Source organism: Oryza brachyantha, chromosome 7 (assembly GCF_000231095.2).
Source record: "Oryza brachyantha chromosome 7, ObraRS2, whole genome shotgun sequence".
Taxonomy (NCBI): domain Eukaryota; kingdom Viridiplantae; phylum Streptophyta; class Magnoliopsida; order Poales; family Poaceae; genus Oryza; species Oryza brachyantha.
In genome coordinates, this window is record NC_023169.2 from 10322918 (window position 1) to 10347715 (window position 24798).

Consider the following 24798-nt stretch of genomic DNA (forward strand, 5'->3'; position numbering starts at 1 on the left):
CACACCGCCCTCTAGCTATAGCTCGCTCCCGCGGCCTCGCCCTGCTCGCTCCACGCACGCCGCACTCCCCTCGCCCCGGCTCGCCGGCCGGCGCCCGCGCCGCCCGCCCCGCGCCAGTGCACATACATATATACATCTCTATCACGACTTCGTGCGTACGCGACGATGAGGGTGGCCGTGGTGGGCGCCGGGGTGAGCGGGCTCGCGGCCGCGCACGAGGCGGCGAGGAGCGGCGGCGTGCGCGTGACGCTGTACGAGAAGGAGGAGAGCCTCGGTGGGCATTCCAGGACGGTGACCGTCGACGGCGACGCCGGCCCCGTCGACCTCGACCTCGGATTCATGGTCTTCAACAGGGTATACTATAGTATTATTATATACTACTACGTACGCATACATATACATGCCGCATTAATTCATTCCCATGTTTTACAGTTAATTTCTTCGTCTATATTATCAACATTCACTTCTCCCATCTAGCTACTGATACTTTTTTGGCATCTATCAGCATCCCAATCGTATCGATTATTTGCTTCCATTTTATTACTACAATACCAATTTAGGTTAGGAAAAGGAATCGGGACGGAAGTATTTAGTGAAAATTAGTGAGAGGTTTTGTTAATATAGTTGGGTATACGAAGGAGGTAGTAGTTTGAATTGTCGGCGGCTGGGTCGTATATGGGGCTACGTGGAGGCAGCGATCGCCTTACGGTGTCACGCGGCCACAACCGAGGCGACGACCCAAAGTGAGAGCCAGACAGCGATAGATTATTGGCCAAATGGTCACTCACTTCACCAATCTGCTAGTGCTTCCCAAAATATATATGGCCAATAGCCACTGAGCTTAAGCCTCGTGGAAACCAACTAAACACGACACGTCGTCCATATATACATGCTGACTAGCATTACCTCTATTTTATATCATAAGATATATGTTTCGTGCTTCTTATTAAATTTATATTAATGCTAATAAATATGAATATGTATATAAAACATATTTATTGATCTATCCAGTGGTGGAGTCAGCGCTATCTTGTTGCCCAGGCAAATAAATATGTTTGTTACCAAATACCTATGTTTTGTTTGTGTTGTAATATAATTAAGCAATTTTACAGTTATTGAGTAAATATTAAGAGGTACCAAATTTTACACTAAAATTTTAGTACCTTATAGTATCTTGTCAAGAACTGTAAAATTGCTTAATATAAATACAGTGGAAATACAACCGCCGAAACCTTAGCTGCTCATGAGATCTAGCTAAAACATTGAAAGATATGGAGTAGTATGTGTAGTACTTTATAACCATAGCTGATTCGCCAATTGTAGTTTAATTATGACCAATAAACTTGTTGATCACGTGTGCTCGTTTATGGTACGTACTCGTGCTAACTGTAGCTAAACCACGTTTGTACACTGTCTGGTTAGTTCTAGTACAACTGTAGCCACAAGTATGTCGAGCGTGTAGTGGCCATCGGGATTCTGTACTTGTTTTGGGATACGGACAAAGCATGTGATGAGCAGCTGACCCATCTCATCCGGTGCAATCCGTATGCTGCGTGTGGTGTGGGATGTAGTGCGATCTGGAAGCGCCATGCCCCACGTGTACGTTCACCCTTGTCTTGTCTTGCTTTTTTCGCATCGCACGGCCATGATTTAGTGTTAACCGGGGCCAATTCTCTGTAATTTCTTTCGATGTTTTCTATGCCTTTGAGATTTATTTAAATGTCTTGTATATTTCTGAGTTGTTTATCCCTTACGTATCCATTCCATTAGTTGAATATTAGTTTAACAGTTAGGTATGGTAGAGACGTCAACATTATGCTCGGTATATTGCTAAAATCTATAAATGCTTGATGTGAAAAAAGATAAATTACTAAATATTTGTATGAATTTTAAAAAATAACACATAATTTTATTAAAAAATCAAAAAATATTTATTGTAAACCAATCAAGCTCTATAAAATTTAAAAATTACTTCTCAACGAATATGCAGTAAAAAAAATGTGTGGTAACAAACAAAGGGGGCAGAATTATTTCATGACAAACTAAAAAAACATATTTAATTTTTTAAATAAATTTCAAATTAAATTTGATGAATTTGGTACATTTTTCTAAAAATTTAAACCTAAAGATTATATAGTTTTAGTTCTTAATTTTATGGTGAAACTAATGCACGGATTAAATCATAATTTAAAAAATCAAAAAATTAAGTTTTTTTTTAAGTTTGGCATTAATGATTGTATCCTTTTATTTTAGTATAATTTAATTTTTCACTTGAAAATTTATCGAGTAGATAACACATCTTCTATGAGATGGGTTATTAATGTAGTTATTTCAAAAATACTTAACGGTCAACTAAAGAAAATGGTATGGACATGATCAAAATAAAAACTCAGAATATGTGAGGAATAAGGTAAATTTAAGGGTGCAGAAGGTATTGATCAAATTTGCAGGGCCACATAGGAAATTTTCTTTAACTACTATCGTTGTCATAGACTGCTTAAATATACGAGATTCTGGAGATGCACGTAGACATAAGTATCTCTTACGTGACGTCCAACCCAGTGGGTACGTACGGATCAAATTTAAAAGTCATCGAAACATGAATTTAAAAATCTGAATTAGAATACACTAGGAGAGTTGGAGGAATGAACTGAAGTAGTGATGGATGGATGCAGGTGACGTACCCGAACATGATGGAGTGGTTCGAGGAGCTCGGGGTGGAGATGGAGCGCTCGGACATGTCCTTCTCGGTGAGCACGCGGGGGGAGGAGATCAACGTGGAGTGGGGCAGCCGCAACGGCCTCGCCGGTCTCCTCGCCCAGAAGTCCAACGCCGTCAGCCCCGCATTCTGGCGCATGATCCGCGAGATCGTCTACTTCAAGGACGACGTTCTCAAGTGATAATAACAAAACCACACCTAATTACTCTATTATTAAGAGCCTTTTTTTTACCGAAATTAAAAAAAATATATATCATTTTTTTCAAGGTAAAAAAAGTTTGGTAGGCAATAATTTTACAAAGTATTTTAAGGTATCAAAAAAAATTTTAGTATAAAATTCAGACACCTCAAGATAAGATACATGTAACTCGAGATACTAATTTTTTTATATGGGAAAATGTGATAGCTTGAGGTTTTTTTTATAGATATTAAAAAAAGCTCAAATTTAATATCTTGAGGTATCATGAAATTTAAGATATCAAAATTTTACGCTAAAATTAAAGTAAGTTAATTTTTAAGGACGGTAAAAAAAACCTTATTATTAAACCTCCGAAACTACTGCATTCTACACACATATGTGATTATGTATACTCTCCAATTTAGCTAAGCTCTATGTATAATGTATATACATATGGAATTTTCGGGTGGATGGATGGATGCAGATACGTGGAGGAGCACGAGAGGAACCCTGATCTGGACAGGAACGAGACGCTGGGGCAGTTCATCCAGTCGCATGGATACTCCCGTCTCTTCCAGCACGCCTACCTCGTACGTTCGTTCGTTCGTTTCATCCCTCGTGTGTCGACTGATCAGTTTCCTAATTAACTTGGTTCGTGCGTGCGTGCAGATCCCCATCTGTGCGTGCATATGGTCGTGCCCATCGCACGGCGTTCTGGGCTTCTCCGCTTTCTTCGTCCTCTCCTTCTGCCGTAACCACCACCTTCTCCAGGTTTGATTTTTTACTTGTCCCGGTAACTAATTAGTTGCTGCAATTTAATCCTGCCAATAATAACTATCGCTCCCATCGTTTCGCTTTTTTTTACTTATACTTATAAACCAAAATTTATATTTTTAACTTTAAATTTAGAGTTGATTAATTGCTACAAAATAAGTATATATGAGTTTTTTAATTTACAAATATATCGCTTGGTTTTTCCGATCATCACCTATATGTATACGCGATCTGTTTCTGTTTACGGAAAATGCATGCGTGTGTATGCAGCTGTTCGGTCGCCCCCAATGGCTCACTGTGAAGGGCCGCTCCCATACCTACGTAAACAGGGTACGTACGTACAAAATCAGAATCAGCGCAAGTATATGTACTAATCCGACTTAATTTCTGCTACTACTCACTCACATGTGCAGTGATGATGCTTTAATTAATGGTCACTGGTGTAGGTAAGAGAGGAGCTTGAGAGCTTGGGCTGCCAGATTAAGACCAGCTGCGAAGTGCAATCTGTTTCAGCTCTCGATGGGGGTAGGCTACATAACATATATCTGCTGCTTCTCCATGCATACATATATACAGATCGGTATTATATTTATCTTTTTTTTTACGTATTGCCGTTATAACATGTATGTATGTGTACGTATGCAGGAGGTGGATACAGGGTCGTTGAGGCTGGTGGTTCAGAGGAGGTCTATGACAGAATCATATTCGCCGTGCACGCACCTGACGCTCTCAAGATCCTGGGAGACGACGCAACCCACGACGAGCGCAGGATCCTGGGCGCGTTTCAGTACGTCTACAGGTAACAACAGTTAATTCGGGTATATTTTGAGAGTTCTTTTATTATCTTTAAAAAAAAAACTGAAGGTGCCACATTTACACTAAAATCTTTAGTATCTCTAGTATCTCAGTGCACTTGTTAAGGATGATAAAAAAAAATCCACATTTTAAATAGGAATTAAAAACAGGAACAGAATTTTAAACGCGTGCCGTTGTTGCAGCGACATATACCTCCACTGCGACAAGAGGTTGATGCCGCGGAACCCGTCGGCGTGGAGCGCCTGGAACTTCCTCGGCACCACCGCCGCCGGCGTCTGCGTCACCTACTGGCTCAACCTGCTCCAGGTTCGTCAAAATTCAGCCGGCCGGTTTCATCAAATTTCGCCAAAAATTCAAACGAAATCAAACTTGGTTTGATATTCACGGCGTCTGCTAGAACATCGAGGAGTCCGCGGGCAGGGGGAGGCGGCCGTTCCTGGTGACGCTCAACCCTCCGGGCGGCGCCCCCGACCACGTCCTGCTCCGGTGGCGCACCAGCCACCCGGTGCCGTCGGTGGCCGCGGCGGCGGCGGCGCGGGAGCTCGGCCGCGTCCAGGGCGGCCGGGGCCTCTGGTTCTGCGGCGCCTACCAGGGGTACGGCTTCCACGAGGACGGCCTCAAGGCCGGCATGGCCGCCGCGCGGGGGCTGCTGCTCGGCGGCGGCGGGCGGCTGCTGCTGGCGAACCCGAAGCAGATGGCGCCGTCGTGGACGGAGGCCGGGGCGCGGCTGCTGGTCACCAGGTTCCTCGACGGCTACGTGTCCGCCGGTAACTTCACGTACGTACGCCGGCAATCTCGTTGATCTGAGGATGATTTCTGCTTTGGAAATTGTCGTGATGAGAGAAATTGGTGCGCAGATTGCTGGAGGAAGGCGGCACCATGTACAGTTTCGGCGAGGCAGGAAAGAGATGCCAGGCCAAATGTGTGATGCGAGTTCACGACCCGCTCTTCTACTGGAAGGTTATTTTGGCTGCGTTCTTTTGCTACATTTTATTTAATTATTTTCTTCAATTTTACGTGCATGTTCACCAAAGCACTAAATCATATATATTTTTACAAAATATATTTAATAAAATTTTATTATCTTGCCTGTCTAGAGTAAATTTTAAACTATTCAGTATTAATTTTAACATTTATATAATTAAATAGCTATAAAAAATCAGATAATGTTTTATTTCTTAACCGCAAAAGAAAGCAACCTTATTAGTTCATCGGTTACAAAATATAATGGCATGTGCACATTCTAATACCGTGAATTTATATAGTATTAGTTTCTTATATTCTGGGATGATGCCATGAGCAAGGTAGATTGGACCATAGCCCGGCTCCTAGGTCTAAATATCTATTAAAATTATAGTTCAATTTTTTTAAAAAATTATGTGATAAAAGATAAATTTAGAAATTGTATTCTCTTTGTTTTTTCTGACGATATTGACTTTTGAATCTATATTTGACCATTTATTTTATTCAATTTTTTTACACATATGCAAAATTATAAGTTAAGTTAGCAATACATCAAATCATAATAAATAATTAATATTATGTAATATTTTTGAATAAACTAAATAATTAAAAGTTAACTCAAAAGTCAACTGTGGCAACTAAAAAAAGTGGAGAAAATACTTATTAGCCTCACTGTATATTCTTGATTCGTGCCCTTGACTATGTTTTGGAACGTGGGACAGCTGCAACGTGATCTCAATCATATATTATAGGGAGGAGTACATATTAAATTGTGCATCTAGACTAGTTAATGAATTAATTAATTAATTGACTGCAGGTCGCGACGGAAGCAGACCTTGGTCTGGCAGACGCCTACATCAACGGATACTGCTCTTTCGTCGACAAGAAACAGGGTCTTCTCAACCTCTTGTTGGTAATTAACCAAGCATAGTCATTCCACTAATTACATACTTCCTTTTTTGTTATATACTTCTGCCCTTTATCTGTTTCAGAGTAGTACTATATTATAATTTTGAAGCGATGTTCCATTTCTGGCTGCAGATTCTGATTGCCAACAGGGATTCCAACAAGCAGAGCAGCATCAGCAGCAGCAAAATAAGGTTAATTAGCTGTATTAATCAAAACCTAATCGAGAGAAACGAAGGGATCGAATCATCCTTCGAATGATGCACTTAATTAATCACCTGCATTATCCAGAGGCTGGTGGACGCCGATGCTTCTGACGGCCGGTGTCGCGTCGGCCAAATATTTTCTGCGCCACGTGTCCAGGAAGAACACTGTCACGCAGACTCGCCGGAACATCTCACAGCACTACGATCTGGTCAGTCAGTCAGTCACTGCACTTTTTGTTGTTCTGTTTTTTGCAGTAATCGGCTAAACACCTAATTAATCAGGCTTAACACATGCATTTGCGTCTTTGTGCAGAGTAACGATTTCTTCTCGCTTTTCCTTGATCCGTCCATGACCTACTCCTGTGCCGTCTTCAAGGTTATTGTTGCATTAATACATAATGTGATTAAGGTTTAGATAGAATAATTAATAATAACAACGTTAAATTAGTTAACAAAATGGGATGTTTGATCATCTGGCAGGACGAGGAGGAGAGCTTAGAGGCAGCCCAGCAGCGCAAAGTTAGCCTGCTAATCCACAAGGTATATGCAGACATGCAGCACTCTTCTGCATATTCACAATGTTGTTATGCTGTCTCCATTAGTTTAATTAATTCCAGATGCATCTTAATGAACTGATGTACATGATGTGATTGTGAAGGCTAGAGTGGAGCGAGATCACCATGTTCTTGAGATTGGTAGTGGCTGGGGCAGGCTAGCAATACAAGTGGTCAAGCAAACTGGCTGCAAATACACTGGGGTCACACTGTCTGAGGAGCAGCTTAAATATTGCCAGAGAAAAGTGAAGGAAGCTGGTCTGGAGGTAAATCTTACTTTTATGCTATCTCTGTTTTTATATTACTATGGAAGTATTTTTTTATAATAAATATTTTGATGGCATTGTTTCAATAGATGCAATAATGTAGTTAATTAATTCATTTTGCGGGGTATAAATGTAGCTAGTTAAATGAATTTGTTAGTTTAAATTTTAAGAAGATCGACAACATCTGATGAAAAACAACAGAGGCAGTACATACCCTTCCCATAATTTTTGTTGTTTTATTTTAGTTACAACATCTGTTAAAAAAGGAGTTGATTCTTAGCCATTCCAATTCAAATTTTTGCTGACGAGAAGAGATCATAGTATTGGTGTCTCTCCTTAATAGAAAAACAGTATCTTTATCCGCTACTTACTTCTTTTAAGAAAATAATAAATATTAAACGGTAAAGTAAACAGTTTTTGGGAGGGAGAGAGTAGTTGATTCATCTCAGTCTTCATCCGCTAATTATGTCTGCCAGGACCACATGACTTTCATGCTGTGCGATTACCGTCAAATACCAACATCTCGAAAGTACGACAGGATCATATCTTGGTAAGTCCAAACACAAACGTTCTATAAGGCTGCACTGCTTTGATATGAACTGAATGCATGCTTGCTGTGCTGACAGAAAGGAAGAAATTAACATTTGCTTCTCCTAAACAAAAAAAAAACGTATATAAATATGCAGCGAGATGATTGAAGGAGTTGGGCATGAATACATGGACGAGTTCTTCGGCTGCTGCGAGTCTCTGCTGGCACAGGACGGCCTGTTCGTCCTCCAGTTCATCTCCATCCCTGAAGAACGGTACGAGGAGTACAGGAGGAGCTCAGATTTCATCAAAGAATACATCTTCCCTGGGGGTTGTCTTCCATCCTTGTCTCGGATTACATCCGCCATGTCCGCCTCCTCCAGGCTCTGGTAAAATTTTCTTCTTCACAATCCCCTTTTGACAGGATCCTTTTTGGGTTTTCTGATATGTGTCTAGCAAATTGAGCAAACCCGTTGCAGAACAAATAATGCTAGCATTTAATGATGTGAATTTCACCTGGTCCAAAAAATCATGAGAACTTCATAAATATGTGCTATATTTGAATGAACACGTATAATTACTCGTTTCTTGTTGCGAAAATAATAGCTATCCATGAAAAAAATTGCATGTGTGCAGCATCGAGCACCTGGAGAATATCGGGTATCATTACTACCCAACGCTGATACGCTGGCGGGACAACTTCATGGTCAACAGAGAGTGAGTATTTACATATATATATATATATATATTTCAAATGCACAGCAGTACTGTGAGTTCAGATTACTTTCATGCACAACATAACAAGTAGCTAGTGCTTTCTGTCACAACATGTATATATTTATAAATATCTTCAATTTGTTTGTCACATGGATATATGAACTTATCCCCCCCCAATTGGACTAAATGCAGGGAGATATCGGCCCTGGGATTTGATGACAAGTTCATTCGCATATGGGAGTACTATTTCATATACTGTGCAGCTGGCTTCAAGTCACGTACGCTCGGAAACTACCAGATCGTGTTTTCTCGGCCTGGCAATGATAAGCTGATGCCCTTTGCCGACAACCCTTACACAACCTTCCCGGCAGCTTAATTAGCTTGCCCCAACATGAAAAAAAAGTGTGCTTATCTGTCTTCCCAAGGGATTAATTAATAGGGCATTTTTCAGCTAGCCTTGGTGTGTGTGTGTGAACTGCATGAAACGATTCATTTGATTGAAATGTGTTTGTATAACATTCCATTCTTATTATGTCAGTGTTCGATTTCAACTATAGAGGTATAAACGTGCTCCAATGTCAGTGTTAGGATTTGATGATAAGTAAATCCGTGTATGGGAGTACATCTATTGTGCAGCTGGCTTCAACTCACTTTGTATATTTGGAGACTACAGGATTATATTTTCTTGACCTGGCAACGACAAGCTACTGGCCTTTGCTGAGAACCCTTACACATAATTTCCAGCAGCCTAGCCAGATAATGCATTAGAGAGCTTCTGAGGGCATAAAAGCCACTGCTAGGAGAAGTGCTCAACTTCCATGTCGGCTGGGGCGACATGCTAGGAATTGTTTTTTCTTCCACAATTCAAAAGTGAAAATATGGGTGCTTCTAGTTTTTCATATCAGTCCCTGAGACATATCATTTTAGTCATATTTTAAATTTATACGAAACTCCAAAAATTTTATACACATAACACCCTAAAATTCCAAAAATAATATAAAATCCCCCTCACCAGTCTCTCCCCTCCCGGTTTCCTAGCCCTTCTGCCACGCTATGCCCTCTGCTCTACACTACCGATGCCTCAGCTACTGCCCGCTCCGCTCTCACGTGCCAGCGCCGCCTCCTCATCACTAGATGGGGTGCAGGGGCAAAGCTGGAGCGAAATAGAGAAGGGTGCCACAAATATTTGAATTTAGATCGGAGGAATGAATATATGGTAAAAATTCATAACCTTTAGTTAAAATTTTTTCCGAGAAAACCCCTTGGTATATGCACCTTCGCCACTGATGGGGTGGGGAGCTCAGTAGGATGAATGGAAATAGCTATGCATACCGATCCATGTACGACACGCTCGGCATTGGCGCAAACGGAAGGAGCGCATGGTGCATAACGTGCTATACGGACTATCATCGTACACAGATTGTACAAAAACTATCGTAGGTATAGCATCACTCGGCATGAATTGGTGAACGGAGAAAGTTTCAGGGATGGCTACAAGCTAGGTTGACCTCGGTGACAGATAGAGCACAAAACGTGGAAATAGCACGTTTTGTGATGGCATGGGCCAACAGCCGTAGACCGAGTGACGACCTCGACAGTGAGGTTGATGACATAGAGCGATGACAGTGGTTACAGGTGTACCACTCGCATGAAGCACCACTTTATTCGTGGACCATGAGCTTTTCTCTCCCTAACCACCCTTAGACCATTGCAATCTCTGTAGGGTATACACAGCCTCTCTGCAAGCCATGCCCCCTTTTTTCTCTCTCTCCATCTTTCATCGCAAACACTGCTGCAATATTACTCTTAGATAAAGGCACCAGACAATGTGAAATTTACAATTATATGTATAGCAAGAAAAAAAAATACAAGACTATAGTTCTACGAGTTTGGAACGCTATAGTCAGGGAGAAAAAAACACCATGCACCAATAGCACCTACACAGTCCGGACTAATAAAGTGTGATCAACGAATCCTAGCTAGCGTACATAAGCATGCAGGTGTTCTTCTACTTAATCAGTCAAGACTCCAGTTGATTCGATAGTACAGTCCTAAAGCAGCAAAACAGATCAAATCACGCATGTCTAAATTATTGCCACGTACTTATGCGTAAACTGATAGGATATATGTGAATTAATGTAAATAGAAGACCGGCATTGTTACAATGACTCGTGGCGTACGTAATTACAGTGAAGACTCCAGTCAAAGCAAAGTTCCGGTTATCACAGGATATGCCTGCCAAGTTAATCTCAAGACTCCAGTTGATTAATTAAATAGCCAGATCGAGTCCTAAAGCAACAAAACAGATGAAATAATGCACTCCGTCTAGCAACTAATTAACCCTACCACGTACTTATGCGTAAACTGATAGGATATATGTTAATTCACGTACCTACGATAGAAAACCGATATTATTACAACGCCTCTATCTTCAGACCATAACCATTATATAAACAAAGCAGTTGACGGCCATGAACGAACACATCGATCACCAGCACAAAAATTAAGCCAGGCAGATGAAGATGAAGATGGCGCCTTCCAAGTGCATACTGATCATCTTCGTCCTCTTCACCGTCTTCTCGCTGCAGCCATCGGCAGCCGTCAGGGACGCCCAGGTGTTCAAGCCCACCGTCGCCATCGATGTCTCACAGGACAAGATCAACGCCGACACGACCCAGCAGCCATCAACATCGCTGCCTGGGCTGCCCCCGTTGCCACAGCTGCCACAGATCCAAATCCCATGGCTCCAACCACTGCCACCACTTTCGACGATCCAAATCCCAGGTCTCCCACCATTGCCTCATCTTCCGACTATCCAAATCCCAGGGCTCACACCATTGCCACCATTTCCAACTATCCAAATCCCAGGCCTCCCATCATTACCTTCTCTTCCGACAATCCAAATCCCAGGTCTCTCACCATTGCCACCACTTCCGACGATCCAAATTCCAGGTTTCCCACCATTACCACAGTTGCCACCGACTGTTGTTGGTCTAGGATCACCAGGTGCATCACAACAAGTCCCTACCATCACCCAAAGCACACTAGCGGCGCCTACCGATATGACCCAACCGTCGACATCCATGCCTGGACTACCAGGGCTGTCTCAGATCCAAATCCCAGGGCTTCCACCGTTGCCACCACTTCCGACAATCCAAATCCCGGGCCTTCCACCATTGCCAACAATTCCAACTATCCAAATTCCAGGGCTTCCACCGTTGCCACCACTTCCGACAATCCAAATCCCGGGTCTTCCGCCATTGCCAACAATTCCAACTATCCAAATTCCAGGTCTTCCACCACTACCACCACTTCCGATGATCCAAATCCCGGGGCTTCCACCATTGCCAACAATTTCAACTATCCAAATTCCAGGTCTGCCATCCTTGCCACAGCTACCGTCAATTGTTGTCGGTCAAGGATCACCAGGTACAAACAAGTTTCTAGATGTGTTTCATCTTCCTGGATTCCATGTTATTTTTTGTCTGCTAGATCCTTATTCATTGATATTGCTTTTGATAGCAGGACCAGTTCCACCGTTGATGCCTTCTCCTAGTGTCGCTCCTCCATCATCTCCTGGTAACCAACAATTAATTCTTTATGCAAATGTTATCTTTGTTTCTGAATTAACTCTACGATGAATTTTCTATTCTAATTTCTGTTTTTTTTATTTTGTTACACAGGTGCCTCACCCTAATTTATGGCAAGTTCAAGCTGGATGCTGATTAGGAGCCATCAAGATGAAGATTAGGATTTTGACCCCACATATATACTCTAGTACATGAGTAAATGCTGCCTAGTTTTGTGTTAGTTTTACTCATCAGGACATTCTAAATTAGCGTGGTGATTAGGTCTAGCATGGTAATTAGGTCTAGAGATATATTATATATGCAAAGTTTTATTATTTTTCTACATAGTCGGCTTGGTTACAATATTGTACACTATATACTTGGATGTGATTATTACTCACTCTCTCATTGAAAGAATATTTTATACTCGGACCACATATTTGATATTCACCACGAGGTTTGATTACACTTTTGAAACTTTGAGCTTCAAATAACTTCTCAAATACTTAGTTTAAACAGAAAAGGAGTGTACACAGCAGTATACTTTTCTTGAAACAGACTATCATATTTTTATAAATTTTAGTTAAACATAAATTTTATGGTAATTGTTTAAATTTTTGACTAAATCTAATCCTGTACGATACGTTAATTATATTGACAAGGGAGTAATACGTTTGAGATTATACAAAAATAAACTTTTTCAACATATATACATGTACGTATTTAATATGGGCCGGGTGATCGAGCAATGTTTCAAATTTTAACAGGACCGTACCTTATCCAACACAAAACGTACCCAGGAAGTACATTAAAAAAGAGCTTAAAAAGACGACAGAAACGATGCAAATTTTCGCTGGAAGCCTGCAGAAAAGATATACGTATGCAAACTCACCCATTCAAAACCTTCTTTATCTTTTAATGTGGCACCAATATAACTCACAAAAAATTGCAATCTGCGAAGCAAGGACACATTCTGCGCCTTGTGATACATTGACCTGTGAAAAAATGCATGTTTTTTTTTTACAATAATCATATGTTGGAGCAAAGGGTAGGGAGTATATGCTCACAGATCACTGTAATTTCCATATTAGTTCTGTGATAATTCAGTGCTAAACCTGTAGGCTTGGCGAAAGTTGCTTAAATATGTAGTACTTTTGTAATAGTTTTCAAAAATATCTGCTGTTTGCAAAAATTTACTAGATAAATAACTTACCTGCCCAAGAAGATAACCAACGCTCGCAAGAACAATCGATGCAAGAATTACAGCTAGAGTACCCTCAATACTGATCGCACCTTCTGTACCTCGTGGAACAACCTTAAGTGTTGTCACCAGGTACCTACTCTACAAAAAGACCAAAACTGAGCTCTAAGTATAATCTTTTTTTTTTTGTCGGGCCGGTCCAACTGGGCCGGCCAAATTTCATTAAGAGAAACGTAAGTACAGGGCTGATCAAGGAGATCAGAAGTAAAAATGACAGGAAGCTGTCAAACAGCGGTTTTAGGCGATCCAAAACCGGTCAAAAACCTGAAAACTAAAACTATCCTTCCCCCTCTCTAAAAATTCCTGCTTCTCTCCAAATCATAACTTCTGCCCGGATGTCGTTGAAAAGCTCTTCAACGGAGTTTGTTTTGTTCTAAAAAATTCTCAGGTTTCTTTGTTTCCAAATCATCCAAGTGGCTAGCATGAGGAGTGAATCGAACGCCTTACTGTAGCGCGTCCGAAACGCAGTTCGTGCTGCATGCCACCAGTCAGCCAGGTTCAGTTCTGTTCCATTTGGCAGTGGAAAAACTACTCCCGTCCAGGCTTGCAACTTTGTCCAAACTCTCCGAGTGAAGCTGCAGGTTAGGAATAGGTGGTTACAGGTTTCATCCACCTCTCTGCACAGCGTACAAATTTGCTGCGCCGGCCATCTTCTTTTAGCGAGATTATCAGCGGTTAAACAACTTCCCTGAGCAGCTAGCCAAATGAAGAATTTTACCCTTGCCGGTGCCCGTGATTCCCAGATCAGGTCCGCTCCCCAGGACCTTATCCTCGGTAGGAAGAACACTAAGTATGCTGACTTTGCGCTGTATGACCCTCCGCTATCCAGCTTCCAATTGCAGACATCGCTCCCAGTCGAAAGGTTGAGCTCTGCCACCAAGTCCCACAAATATAATCTATTAAGTTCACTATGAGTGCACAAATGTACACACAGGTTTATGTAAGGGAATATTGCAGAACCATGAAATTATTTGAATGATGTGTAGGTCAGGGATCTTACGTTTTTCTTCCATAGGCCTTCCCTATTTCACTGGAGACTGCATGTGTCACTTAGGTTAGTACAGAAACTAGCAACAAAGCCAAGTCTCCAGAGCTGAGCCAACGCTGCACTGCCTGCATTGTATATTGATACCAGAGCACAGACACAACCAGCAGCACTTGTACCAATAACACTTCCAGGCCCTCTCCTTCCTCCCCTTTTCTCTGCCACGCCCAAAGCTTCTTTCTGCTCTATTTTCAACTTAGTTGCTGCTGTGCCCTGGACATGAACAACCAACAATAAACTGAAGACCCATCATGATCCAAGCTTTCAATAAACATAAGAATTATGTTTAGCTGGTATTGTCAATTAGCATGGGCAACCGAAGGAAGTTATGCCACTATATGAAGCCAAAAATCAATGAACCACAGAGCCCACAAACCATTTAATTAGATTGGTGACTAATTCTGAACAGGAAGTGCAACTCCATTGCAAATCTTGACTTATTTAATTGAACTTGGAAAAGAAAGAAACACGAGATGATTCCTCCAGTGTCCACTAGAATAAATCATACCGCAGGATAATCCGTATGCACATTAGAATCACGCAAAAGCATTTACAACAGTTTAGAAAGGAATACTTATTCTATCCTACTTTAGCAAGTGTAAACTTTAATTGCAGTGCTTTTCTAGCGCACAACCTCAGCATGCTTAGAAAATATAGTGGGAAAAAGCAAGGGGGAATTGTTTTTTCCCAAAAATATTACCACACATCCAATAATAATAGATTGATCAGAGCAGTAGGGGGAGCAGGCGAGCAGTACCACAAAGTAAAATTAAGAAGTTTTAATGTTGCTTTAGTTTCCTATTTGATGAGATCAGCACATCCATATTATCCTGAATCACTACAAGAAGCATACAGAATGGCACAATCACTGGCACATATCGTTCGCTGTGTCAGATTATCCATATTCAATAATTGTTTCAAACAATTGGACATATGCCACTCATGCACACCTCAGTTGACAATCTGGGCCCCTACTACCAAGCACTAATCTCTCATACCTATATAGATTCAGATAGTTCAAGTGTACAATACTAGTGCTACTCTAATTTTAGGCCAGTTTCTCCTGAAACATAGTTAAGTGAGAAAAAAACATGTTACTGGTCGTATATGCCAAGCTAATTAACTAATTCATGCTCTAAATTTGGAATCATGAGTCACTACGAAGAAGGGAGCGCCAAACTGCAAACTATTCCACAGGCATAATACAGGAGAATTCCATACAGACCATGCTTATCACTTCGAACCGCCAAACTTGCAAAATGCAGCACCGGATCCACTCACCAAAACGAAGTAGGCGGCGACGAGGATGAGCCCCCCTTGGGCCCGAAGGCGCGCCAGGTGAGGGTGCGCGGCGGCGAAGCCGGAGGGCGGAGAGGCCAGACAGGGGCACCGGGGAGCCAGCGACGAAGATGGAGAGGTTGCTCACGGCGCGGACCGACCTCCAAGTCGGCGGAGACGCCAGGAAGGCGTCGGCGAGCGCGCGCGCCACGGAGCACCTCCGCCGCGACGACGGGCGCTGCCCGGGAGCACGAGGGTTACTCACGAGGCGGTGGGGAAACACGAGGGCGCGGGGCGCAACCGGCCTCGGGCCGCGAGGGAGCAGAGGCAGGGTTCGAGGCGCGAGGGTGAAGTGGGGGCGGGAGGAGGGGAAACGGGAGCAAGCGGCCGGAGGAGAGAGCCCGCCATTGTTGCCCCGCCTACTCCGCGAGGAGAAAATTAACTAAAATACTCTACTGTCTCTTTACTCCAAACTTCATAACTCCTAGCTTAGTTGTTCATTGTAATTAATATTATCTATATTTCATATTATAAAATAATTTAATAGTGATGCTAATAAAGTTGGGCATGTATATCAAAGATATTAATAGATCAAGGATAAATTTACACTGTGTCAAAGCATATTATAAAATAGATCACCAAAATTGCTAGCTCTTCTTTTAGTCAGTGCCAAATATATATTCTCTTCTTTTTTACTGATATCATTGCAACCTTGCTAAACGCTGTGCTCGTGTTCTTCCCATAGTATTTAGATCAACTCATAGCACTATAAGAGCATCCCAACAGCTCATCTAAATTTGATCCTTAGTTTGGATAGTCATCTAAAACAGTTTTATTCTCTATATATTTGTGTGCTCCAGCAGATCATCCATACTAGAGCATCTATATTCTAGTATATTATATTTTATTGATACATGTAACCATTATGTACATTATGTATTTGTTTTATGTTTTATAGTGCTCAAAGTGGGGACATTTGAGTTTTAGATGATGGAGAGAGAACATCTAAATATAGATCGCTTTCCTAATACAGAGGATATCTAAAAATAGAGGATGAAATAAATGTTCTCTCTTCTAATATAGAGAACATCTAAAAATAGAGGATGAAATAGATGTTCTGTTGGAGCACTATTTTTACCCTCGAAGAGCTGTCGAGGATGCTCTAAAATCGATCGCCCTAATACAAAGTCACCCCATCAGGGGTTTCAAAATAAAATATAAAATCGATCACCAAAAGTACAGATTTGAACGAGAAATATATATATTGGTCCTTAGCAGGCGCCGTGAGGAATTAACAGTATCATGATCACATTATATCTAGATCAACTCATAGCACTATAGAAGCTTTAATACGTGAAGGCTCGTAGATACTATCGTCCGTTTTTCATCTCCGGAGACCGATGAAAGAATTGAACCGTCACTTGTGCCCGAGTGTAGGTGCTTGTATCTCAGCTATAAATATATTTTTTAAAGTGATAAAAGAGCAGAGAGAAAAACAGCGGACTATAAATTTGTAGCCAGCTGCAGCACAAACTCTAAAACATATATATGTATGATGGATAAGACCAGATATTAATTATGTAGTATAATTTAGCTATAGATAATTTGTAGTTAACCGTTGATTGTAGTAATGAACTTGCTCCAAGTGGTGAGAACACCACGCGCACAGAGCAGAAGCTACCCGCACGTTGGTGGCGAGCACGACCATTGCCATCCATCCTGCCCATGGCACGTGGAAGCATTAGCGCCCGTGGGCTCGTCTGGAATAGCGCGAGCATCCCACGGCATGGATTTTTAGTTTATGACGTTGAACATAATTTACTATTCTCAATTATAAGTTTTTCGATGTAATATGAGTTTTTCAAATCAATGGTATGTTAATCGCAATTTTCTATTCCCAACCTAACTCATAGTTTATTTTCAACAGTTATTTTAATTTAGACAAATGAAATTTATCTTAAATCAGTGAGGTCAAGGTGTGCATAGAGTTGGCGAGTCAGGCGGCAACCTTACCGGCGGGCAAAGGAGTCGACCGATGTCGAGCGGTGACCGGGCAAAGGAGAGGGAGAGAAAGGAGAAGGGGTGGGGCACTTTCCCTCGCTCGGTTGACAATGGGGAGCGATAAGGGAGCAGCGATAGGCCAGTGTCAGGGGGTGGGGGAGAGGGAGAGAGACCGGTGGGTGGGAGAATGGAGAAGGAGGGGGAGACGGGCGGGCTGGGCCATCGGCAGTGGGAGAGATGGGAAATGGGCTGAAAAAGGCCCCAATGATGGAAGGCAATTTAAATTATTTTTTATTTCTAATTAAATCTAAAATGGTTTATTGTGACATTAATTAAAAACACACGTACAACGGCGACAATGGCAATATTCGTCCTGCACACGGCACGGCGAAGCATGAGTGCCCGTGGGCGCGAGCATCCCACTCCTTGGATTTTTAGGTTATGATATCAAGTATAATTTGCTATTCTTAATTGTAAGCCTTCCGATGTAATGAATGCTACTCAAATCAATTATATGTTAATCACAATTTACTCTTCCCAACTCGACAAATAATTTATTTTCAAAACTTATTCTAATCTCGACAAATAAAATTATCTTGATTTATTTTCAAAACTATGGATTCAACGACTCCTAGCTAGCGTACGTAAGCATGCGTGTGATCTTCTACTTAATCAGTCATCAAGAGTCCAGTTGATTAAATAGTACAGTCCTAAAGCAGCAAAAAAGATCAAATCATGCATGTCGAAATTATTACAACGAGTGTCTAAACTAGCCCTGTGCCACGTACTTATGCGCAAACTGATAGGATATATGTTAATTCACGTACGTAGAAGAGCGGCATTATTACGACTCGTACCGTACTTAATCAGTCAAAGCAAAGTGTTCCGGTTATCACAGGCTATATGTTAATCAGTCAAAGCCAAGTTAATCTCAAGAGTCCAGTTGATTAATTAAAGGGCAGATCGAGTCCTAAAGCAACGTAGTCCGTCTAGCAACTAATTAACCCTACCACGTACTTATATGCGTAAACTGATAGGATATATGTTAATTCACGTTCGTACGACAGAAAACCGGCATTATTACAAGGAGTGTCTAAATTAATTACCCTCAATCTTCATACCATAACCACTATATAAACAAAGCAGTTGACGGCCAGGAACGAACACATCACCAGCACAAAAATTAAGCCAAAGCAGATGAAGATGAAGATGGCGCCTTCCAAGTGCATGCTCATCTTCCTCCTCTTCACCGTCGCCTCGCTGCAGCCATCGGGGACGCCCAGGTGTTCAAGCCCACCGTCGCCGTCGATGTCTCACAGGGCAAGATCAACGCCGACACGACCCAGCAGCCATCAACATCGCTGCCTGGGCTGCCGCCGTTGCCACAGCTGCCACAGATCCAAATTCCATGCCTCCAACCACTGTCACCACTTCCGACGATCCAAATCCCAGGTCTCCTACCGTTACCTCATCTTCCGACTATCCAAATCTCGGGGCTGCCACCATTGCCACCACTTTCAACTATCCAAATCCCAGGTATCCCACCATTAGCTCCTCTTCCGACAATCCAAATCCCAGGTCTCCCACCATTGCCACCACTTCCAACAATCCAAATCCCAAATCTCCCACCGTTGCCACAGTTGCACTACAAGGAATGATGCTTTACACGACGGATTACTTTAGTCATAAACACTCGAAAATGCGTCACAATTAACTTACCATGATGATGAAGAAATTTGTCATGTATCTCGCGTCATACATTTGGTGGACTGACCAATGCCGTCACCGATTGCCATTTTTTTCGTCATGGAATACATGGTCAGCAACAATAGGAAAAAACTATTGTGATGAACTGAAACGTCATGAATTTGTTACATGTTAGCTTTTGCCACATCATTTGGTGATGTTGGATTTGACATGGCTGCTACCGCTATGTCAACTTTTGCCACCTCAGCTCGTGCCACATCATGAGTAGGCCTACGCTGGCTCATTAGGGAGGAGGCCCATTTGATCTTCTTGTTTTTCCCAATAGGCCCATGTTTTCTGTAGTTCTTTTAGTTCTGGTTAGGCTCATACTACTGGGCTAGCCCAGGTGTAAAGAAGAATTGGTCCATTATAGACCAAATCATCACACATTTAAATTGAAATTTTATGCGAGAAATATTTAAATTTAAATTTAAATTTACAATAAATTCAGATCGACACAGATCATCATAGATACTTTGAAATATAGCATCACTTATATATATATATATGTGGAGAGAGGTCTCATTGCCATTACATATCATGCAAATCATCACAGATACATTGAAATGCTGTAGTTCAGAGATCATATAGCCACCAACAGTTCATACACCATGCAATGCATCGTTCATAGGTCGACATTAGTTCACAGATCACTCTACAAACATTCAAAGTCAAGTAACTCAAAAGCACCAGTTGCCAAAATACATCCATCATCAAAAGACATTCACTAGCATTGGTGTTGCAGTTGGTAACCCTAGTACTACCTTACCTTGTTGGTAGACTTGCTGGAATCATGGACATCAAACCCTTAATTAGTGCATCTGTCTCAGCTTGCTTATTCTTCAACTCCTTGTCCTGCCTAGCCCTTGCTGTTTCAGATTCCTGGAACTTCTTCATCATCTCATCCATCTGCTGTTGTTGAGTCTTCACAAGCTCCCTAAGATCATTGGATGTTTGCTGCTCCGCCACTAGTTCAGCTTGCAGCTCACGCTGACTTTCAGCATTGTCAGCACGAAGAAATGTTTTCATCCCCACATTTGCCAGAAATCCGTTCTTCTTATTTTTTTGACCAAGAACCTCAAAGACAGCATCAGTCACATCCTTTGATTCCTCACCATCATCTAGAGGAGCATGTATCTTGTCCTCCACTTGAGCCTAGCAGTAGATGAGACAGATAGCTCAATGATCATGAGATATATGAACCTAATGTATAATTTGATTGTGAACTAATCTTAACTTTACTTACAATAATCGATTGAACTATAGGAGTGAACCCTTTCGTTTTGCTGTAGTGGAGCTCTTTAAATAAATCCAGTGCATTTGGTGGTTCATTTTGGTACTTGTTTGCCTAAAAATGAATTGAAAACAAGGACAATTTAATTGAAGGACTGCTGGTGGATGTATTTATTTGGAACACACATAGCAACCAGTAAAGAAACTATCTGACATGGGATACAACCGGTGCGGCTAATCAATTAGTATGTACTAATGCAAGTGCCAGTGACTTGTACTCACCAAATTTACTATGTGCATTTCATAGCTGCGAGAACCAGTTGTCTGGTGAAACTGCACCTTGCTCCTATTGGTTTTGTTCTTCTCTGAAATCACCTGCACCAGCAAAGTTATAATAGTAGGAACATATGAGATGAACATGAGATTTTGGTCAGTGGCATGAACTTACCATTTTTTCCTCACTTTTCCAGTAATCGACAAGTTTATCCCATTGATCATTACTCATTGAGGTCACAGGAGATGTTTTGGGCACCAGATGGAGTGGACAAGCATCAAAATACTTCTTCTTGAGCTTATAGCGTTGCTGGCGAACAGCTTTCTTCATCATAGCCACACATGCTTTTTTCACAGGGGGTGATGTTACATCCGTTTGAAACTTTAACTGGTAACAATTAACAATATTGGTAGTCGTTATTGAATAGTCAATGTAACAGTTGAAAATAAACAGTGCCAAGAGGGAAGTTTAAACACTTACACAAACTCTATCGATGTAACTCTTGACAATAGCAGTAGCAGCTGGTTTCTTGTATTCCTTCCAATGTGGGAATATTGGAACATGGTTCCTAATTGCAATGTTGCACTCAGTAGCAAACTTTGCAGCAATCATCACTGAGTTTGGCCTTTTCTTCCCTGGTTCAAAAACCAAAGGTAGTTTGCCTTTCCTCGAGCGAGTAATCTGATCAAGTTTTCTACCAATATTAGGTCCCCTCATCCAATCCTCCTCATGAAATGGATCATCTATAAAACATATCTTTCAGTACACTAGTGTGTTACGTTTGGTATGGAAAGATTTACATTGTGCAAGGATTACAAAAACAGACCTGTAGAGTCTATGCCACGCTGAGTTTGTTCATTTTCATTGACCTCATTCATGGCAGTGCCATTTTGGTTGTGTCCTTCATGGTTCAGCTCATTCAGTATGTGGTCATCCCCTTCATTCTGGCAGCCATTTTGATGGCTTGCATCAGCTATGTGCTGATCTCTTTCGTTCAACTGGCCTTCAACATCTACAATGCATGATGGAGTTAGTAATACAAATTGAATGATGCTACTAGAATTTAAATGCAATTTGTTACAGGAATATGAGTGTCAACCTTCCTCTATAGCCTGAACGGAGGTTTCAACTAGATTAATCTCATCATTAATACGTGTTGTACAATTCTTCTTAGACCTTGTGATTCTTCCAAGTTGCATGGGAGGTTGCGCCTTCCGAACACCTGTCTTGTTAACCCTTTTTCCAGACTTGTTTACAAAAAACCAATCAAATCGTCAAGAAGGGAGATATAACATTAAATGCAAAGAGCAAACAAAACAATTATTAGGAACTGACTATGGACTTACTAATACCTTGTCTGCTAAACTTGCAAGTGTAGACTCCAACTCCTTCAAGGAACGTGTCTCAGACTCTAGGCTAGCATCACTTACATGGCTATCACTGTTAGGCTCATCCTGTAAGTTATACTCAGAACCAGAGTCTTCTTGGTTCTTGTCCTTCTCTTTTTCTAAGGAAATGCATGTGCTAGCGAACAGGTTTGTTACTACAGGTAGTCCTAGTTGTCGCATGTAAGAGTTGTTGCGGAGACAGTTTTTCATCCGTTCAATTTCATAGGCAGTAAGCAATGCCTTGTCTACATTGATAGAAAACAAATAAGAAGATTAGTGGATAGAGATGTATCCCACAATTCATGCAACGAGTATTCCACCATGAGTTCATCCAAAATACATGAAGGTAGAGAGATACTTCACCTGTAAACTGGTTTCCTGGCCGTCGCTTCTTTGCTTGATTTTTCCCCCTCTTGTGTGGCGACATTATTGCAGCTGCAGCCAAAATGGCTCGAGATGGCGGAGCGGCGGTAGAGGTTTCGGTGGCTACAGGATGGCAAATGGAGGTGTTAGGTTTGGGGGATTTGGGGGCGGCGTTGGCTGGGAGAAGGTGGGGATCTGATATATAGGGTTCAGTATTACCAAAACCTTCTCATTGTTTGCTTTGTGAGAGGATGTGATTTTTTGGCAAGCAGGGGTATAACGGTACTTTACTGGGCCAAATCGTGGGCGAAATTTTTAGGCTGCGCGCCTTCACTGTTTAGAAGCCCGCCTGACTTTTCCAAAAAAAAAACTTGCGTGGCTAGTGAGTGAAGGCTGCTGGGTTATATATTAACAATTTACAAGCTAGAATCAGTTAATTAAAATGCTTAGGAGATGGTTAATTTCATTATTAGTTGTAGTTGATTTCCAGGGTACTTGTATAAGCCCACTCATCTATATAAAAAAATAATGACCACTTTTCACTTGATGTTGACTATATAGTAATATAAGTGTAAAATTAACAACATCTAGTGATCAATTGACTCCATTGTGTTACGTAAGGTCATTTTTCATGTCGAATTTGTATCCGGTAATCATTGAAGCTACTATATATTAATGGGCTCATGTATGTATTGCTAGAAAGGCCAAATTTGGCTTAGTGTTGACTGCATAGTAATTACTGTCAAATTAATTAACAAACTCTAGTGATCAATCTACTCCAGTGTGTTATGTAAGGTCATTTTCATGTTGAGTAGTATCCAGTAATCATTGAAGTTATTATATATTGATGGGCTCATGTATGTGTACTTTGTGTTGACTACGTACTAATGACTGCCAAATTAATTAACAAACTCTAGTGATCCCTAAAGTTTGGTGTGTTCTGTTTTATATAAGCTTGATTTTTTGTGTTGACTGTCCACTAGTGTGTACTAATCCTTGAACATACTCTACATCGATCAACTCTTTCATGTATTCATAGAAAGACCATATTTTACTTTGGTTTGACCATATAGTAAGTACCGAACAAACTCTACTAATCCCCAAAGGTCATATACGTACATCAATAAACTCAAGTGTGTTCTGGTATACAAGCGTGATTTTGTGGTGATATCCATTAGTGTATATTCATCCTCAATGATTCGAGATCATTTGACTGGATCCGACTTATCTTACTTTTTATGGCGATTTTGAGGTGAGTATACCCCATCCATGTACATCTAAAGTAGTATCACTTATATTGAATTCCGGGATTCCGGGATTCAGGGCCTCCGATCCCTTGCCGCAGTGACCCTCTCGACTATTACCCACCGGTAATGTGCTCCTGCTACCTGAAATCATTGAAGCTGGTCTCATGGAGTGATAGCAACACTGGTCGGAGGTATTATAGATGCAGGCATGTATGGGTAAGGTTTTTTTTCCAATGAAACCATGGTGAGATGCAATTGACCATATAAAATTGAGCTGATGGTGAGGTGTTTGACTGATTTATGAACTAATTTTGTGATATGTAGACGGCTCGGGATTGTCGGTTTTTTCGTTGGATCGATCCTGAGTACTCAGACTTTCTGAAGACCTTGCTGTTAGATCTTCACAATGTTGTTAGGCACTTGAAGAGGGAAGTTGCTATTGAAAGAGAAGCAACCAATGAACTGAAAGCATTCAATGCAACGTACGAGAAGGAGTTGCTAGAGAAAGAGAGACAGCTCTATGCCAAGAATGCATCCTGCGAATTGTTGGGGTCTTGTTTGGTGTGTCCTTCACTGTACTTGTGGATAGTATGATGGATGTTTTGTATGATGTAACATGTTATTCTGCAAGCAAGCATGAATTATGCAAATCTGGTACTATTGTTGCATGATGTGAACCTCTATGACAAGTGAAAGGTTAACTGATATGGTTATATGTGCAAGTTGAATTGGGCTGCTCCAAAAATGGTTATATCTGCAAGATGAA

At 41.4% G+C, this 24798-nt stretch overlaps 2 protein-coding genes and 1 long non-coding RNA gene across 3 annotated transcripts; all 3 read left to right on the forward strand.

Annotated features, from left to right (window-relative positions):
• On the forward strand, window positions 1-9327 carry LOC102715408. Its single transcript, XM_040526102.1, has 20 exons — window positions 1-354; window positions 2676-2896; window positions 3382-3487; window positions 3567-3668; window positions 3942-4001; window positions 4118-4196; window positions 4317-4470; window positions 4670-4793; window positions 4885-5264; window positions 5345-5447; window positions 6268-6363; window positions 6492-6550; window positions 6648-6771; window positions 6876-6938; window positions 7043-7102; window positions 7221-7382; window positions 7859-7932; window positions 8069-8299; window positions 8547-8627; window positions 8820-9327. Exons 1-20 carry the CDS (start codon window positions 166-168, stop codon window positions 9001-9003), a joined length of 2652 nt encoding a protein of 883 aa, XP_040382036.1. The 5' UTR covers window positions 1-165; the 3' UTR covers window positions 9004-9327.
• Window positions 9328-11143: 1816 nt separating this feature from the next.
• On the forward strand, window positions 11144-11680 carry LOC121054990 (formin-2-like; the record flags this gene model as incomplete). The annotated part of the gene is made up of 1 exon (XM_040526302.1): window positions 11144-11680. A coding segment is annotated over exon 1 (537 nt), but the record flags the coding sequence as incomplete, so codon positions are not given.
• Window positions 11681-11913: 233 nt separating this feature from the next.
• On the forward strand, window positions 11914-12621 carry LOC107304653. Its single transcript, XR_001550719.1, has 3 exons — window positions 11914-12056; window positions 12150-12206; window positions 12311-12621. It is a non-coding gene; the product is annotated as an uncharacterized LOC107304653 (long non-coding RNA).
• Window positions 12622-24798: the final 12177 nt, after the last annotated feature.

Excerpts from the sequence above, each read along its gene's own strand:
- LOC102715408 (XM_040526102.1), top strand. The coding sequence starts at position 166 with ATGAGGGTGGCCGTGGTGGGCGCCGGGGTGAGCGGGCTCGCGGCCGCG. Across the intron at positions 5,265-5,344 it reads GTGTCCGCCGGTAACTTCAC|ATTGCTGGAGGAAGGCGGCA; the intron begins GTACGTACGCCG and ends ATTGGTGCGCAG. Across the intron at positions 6,939-7,042 it reads ACTCCTGTGCCGTCTTCAAG|GACGAGGAGGAGAGCTTAGA; the intron begins GTTATTGTTGCA and ends ATCATCTGGCAG.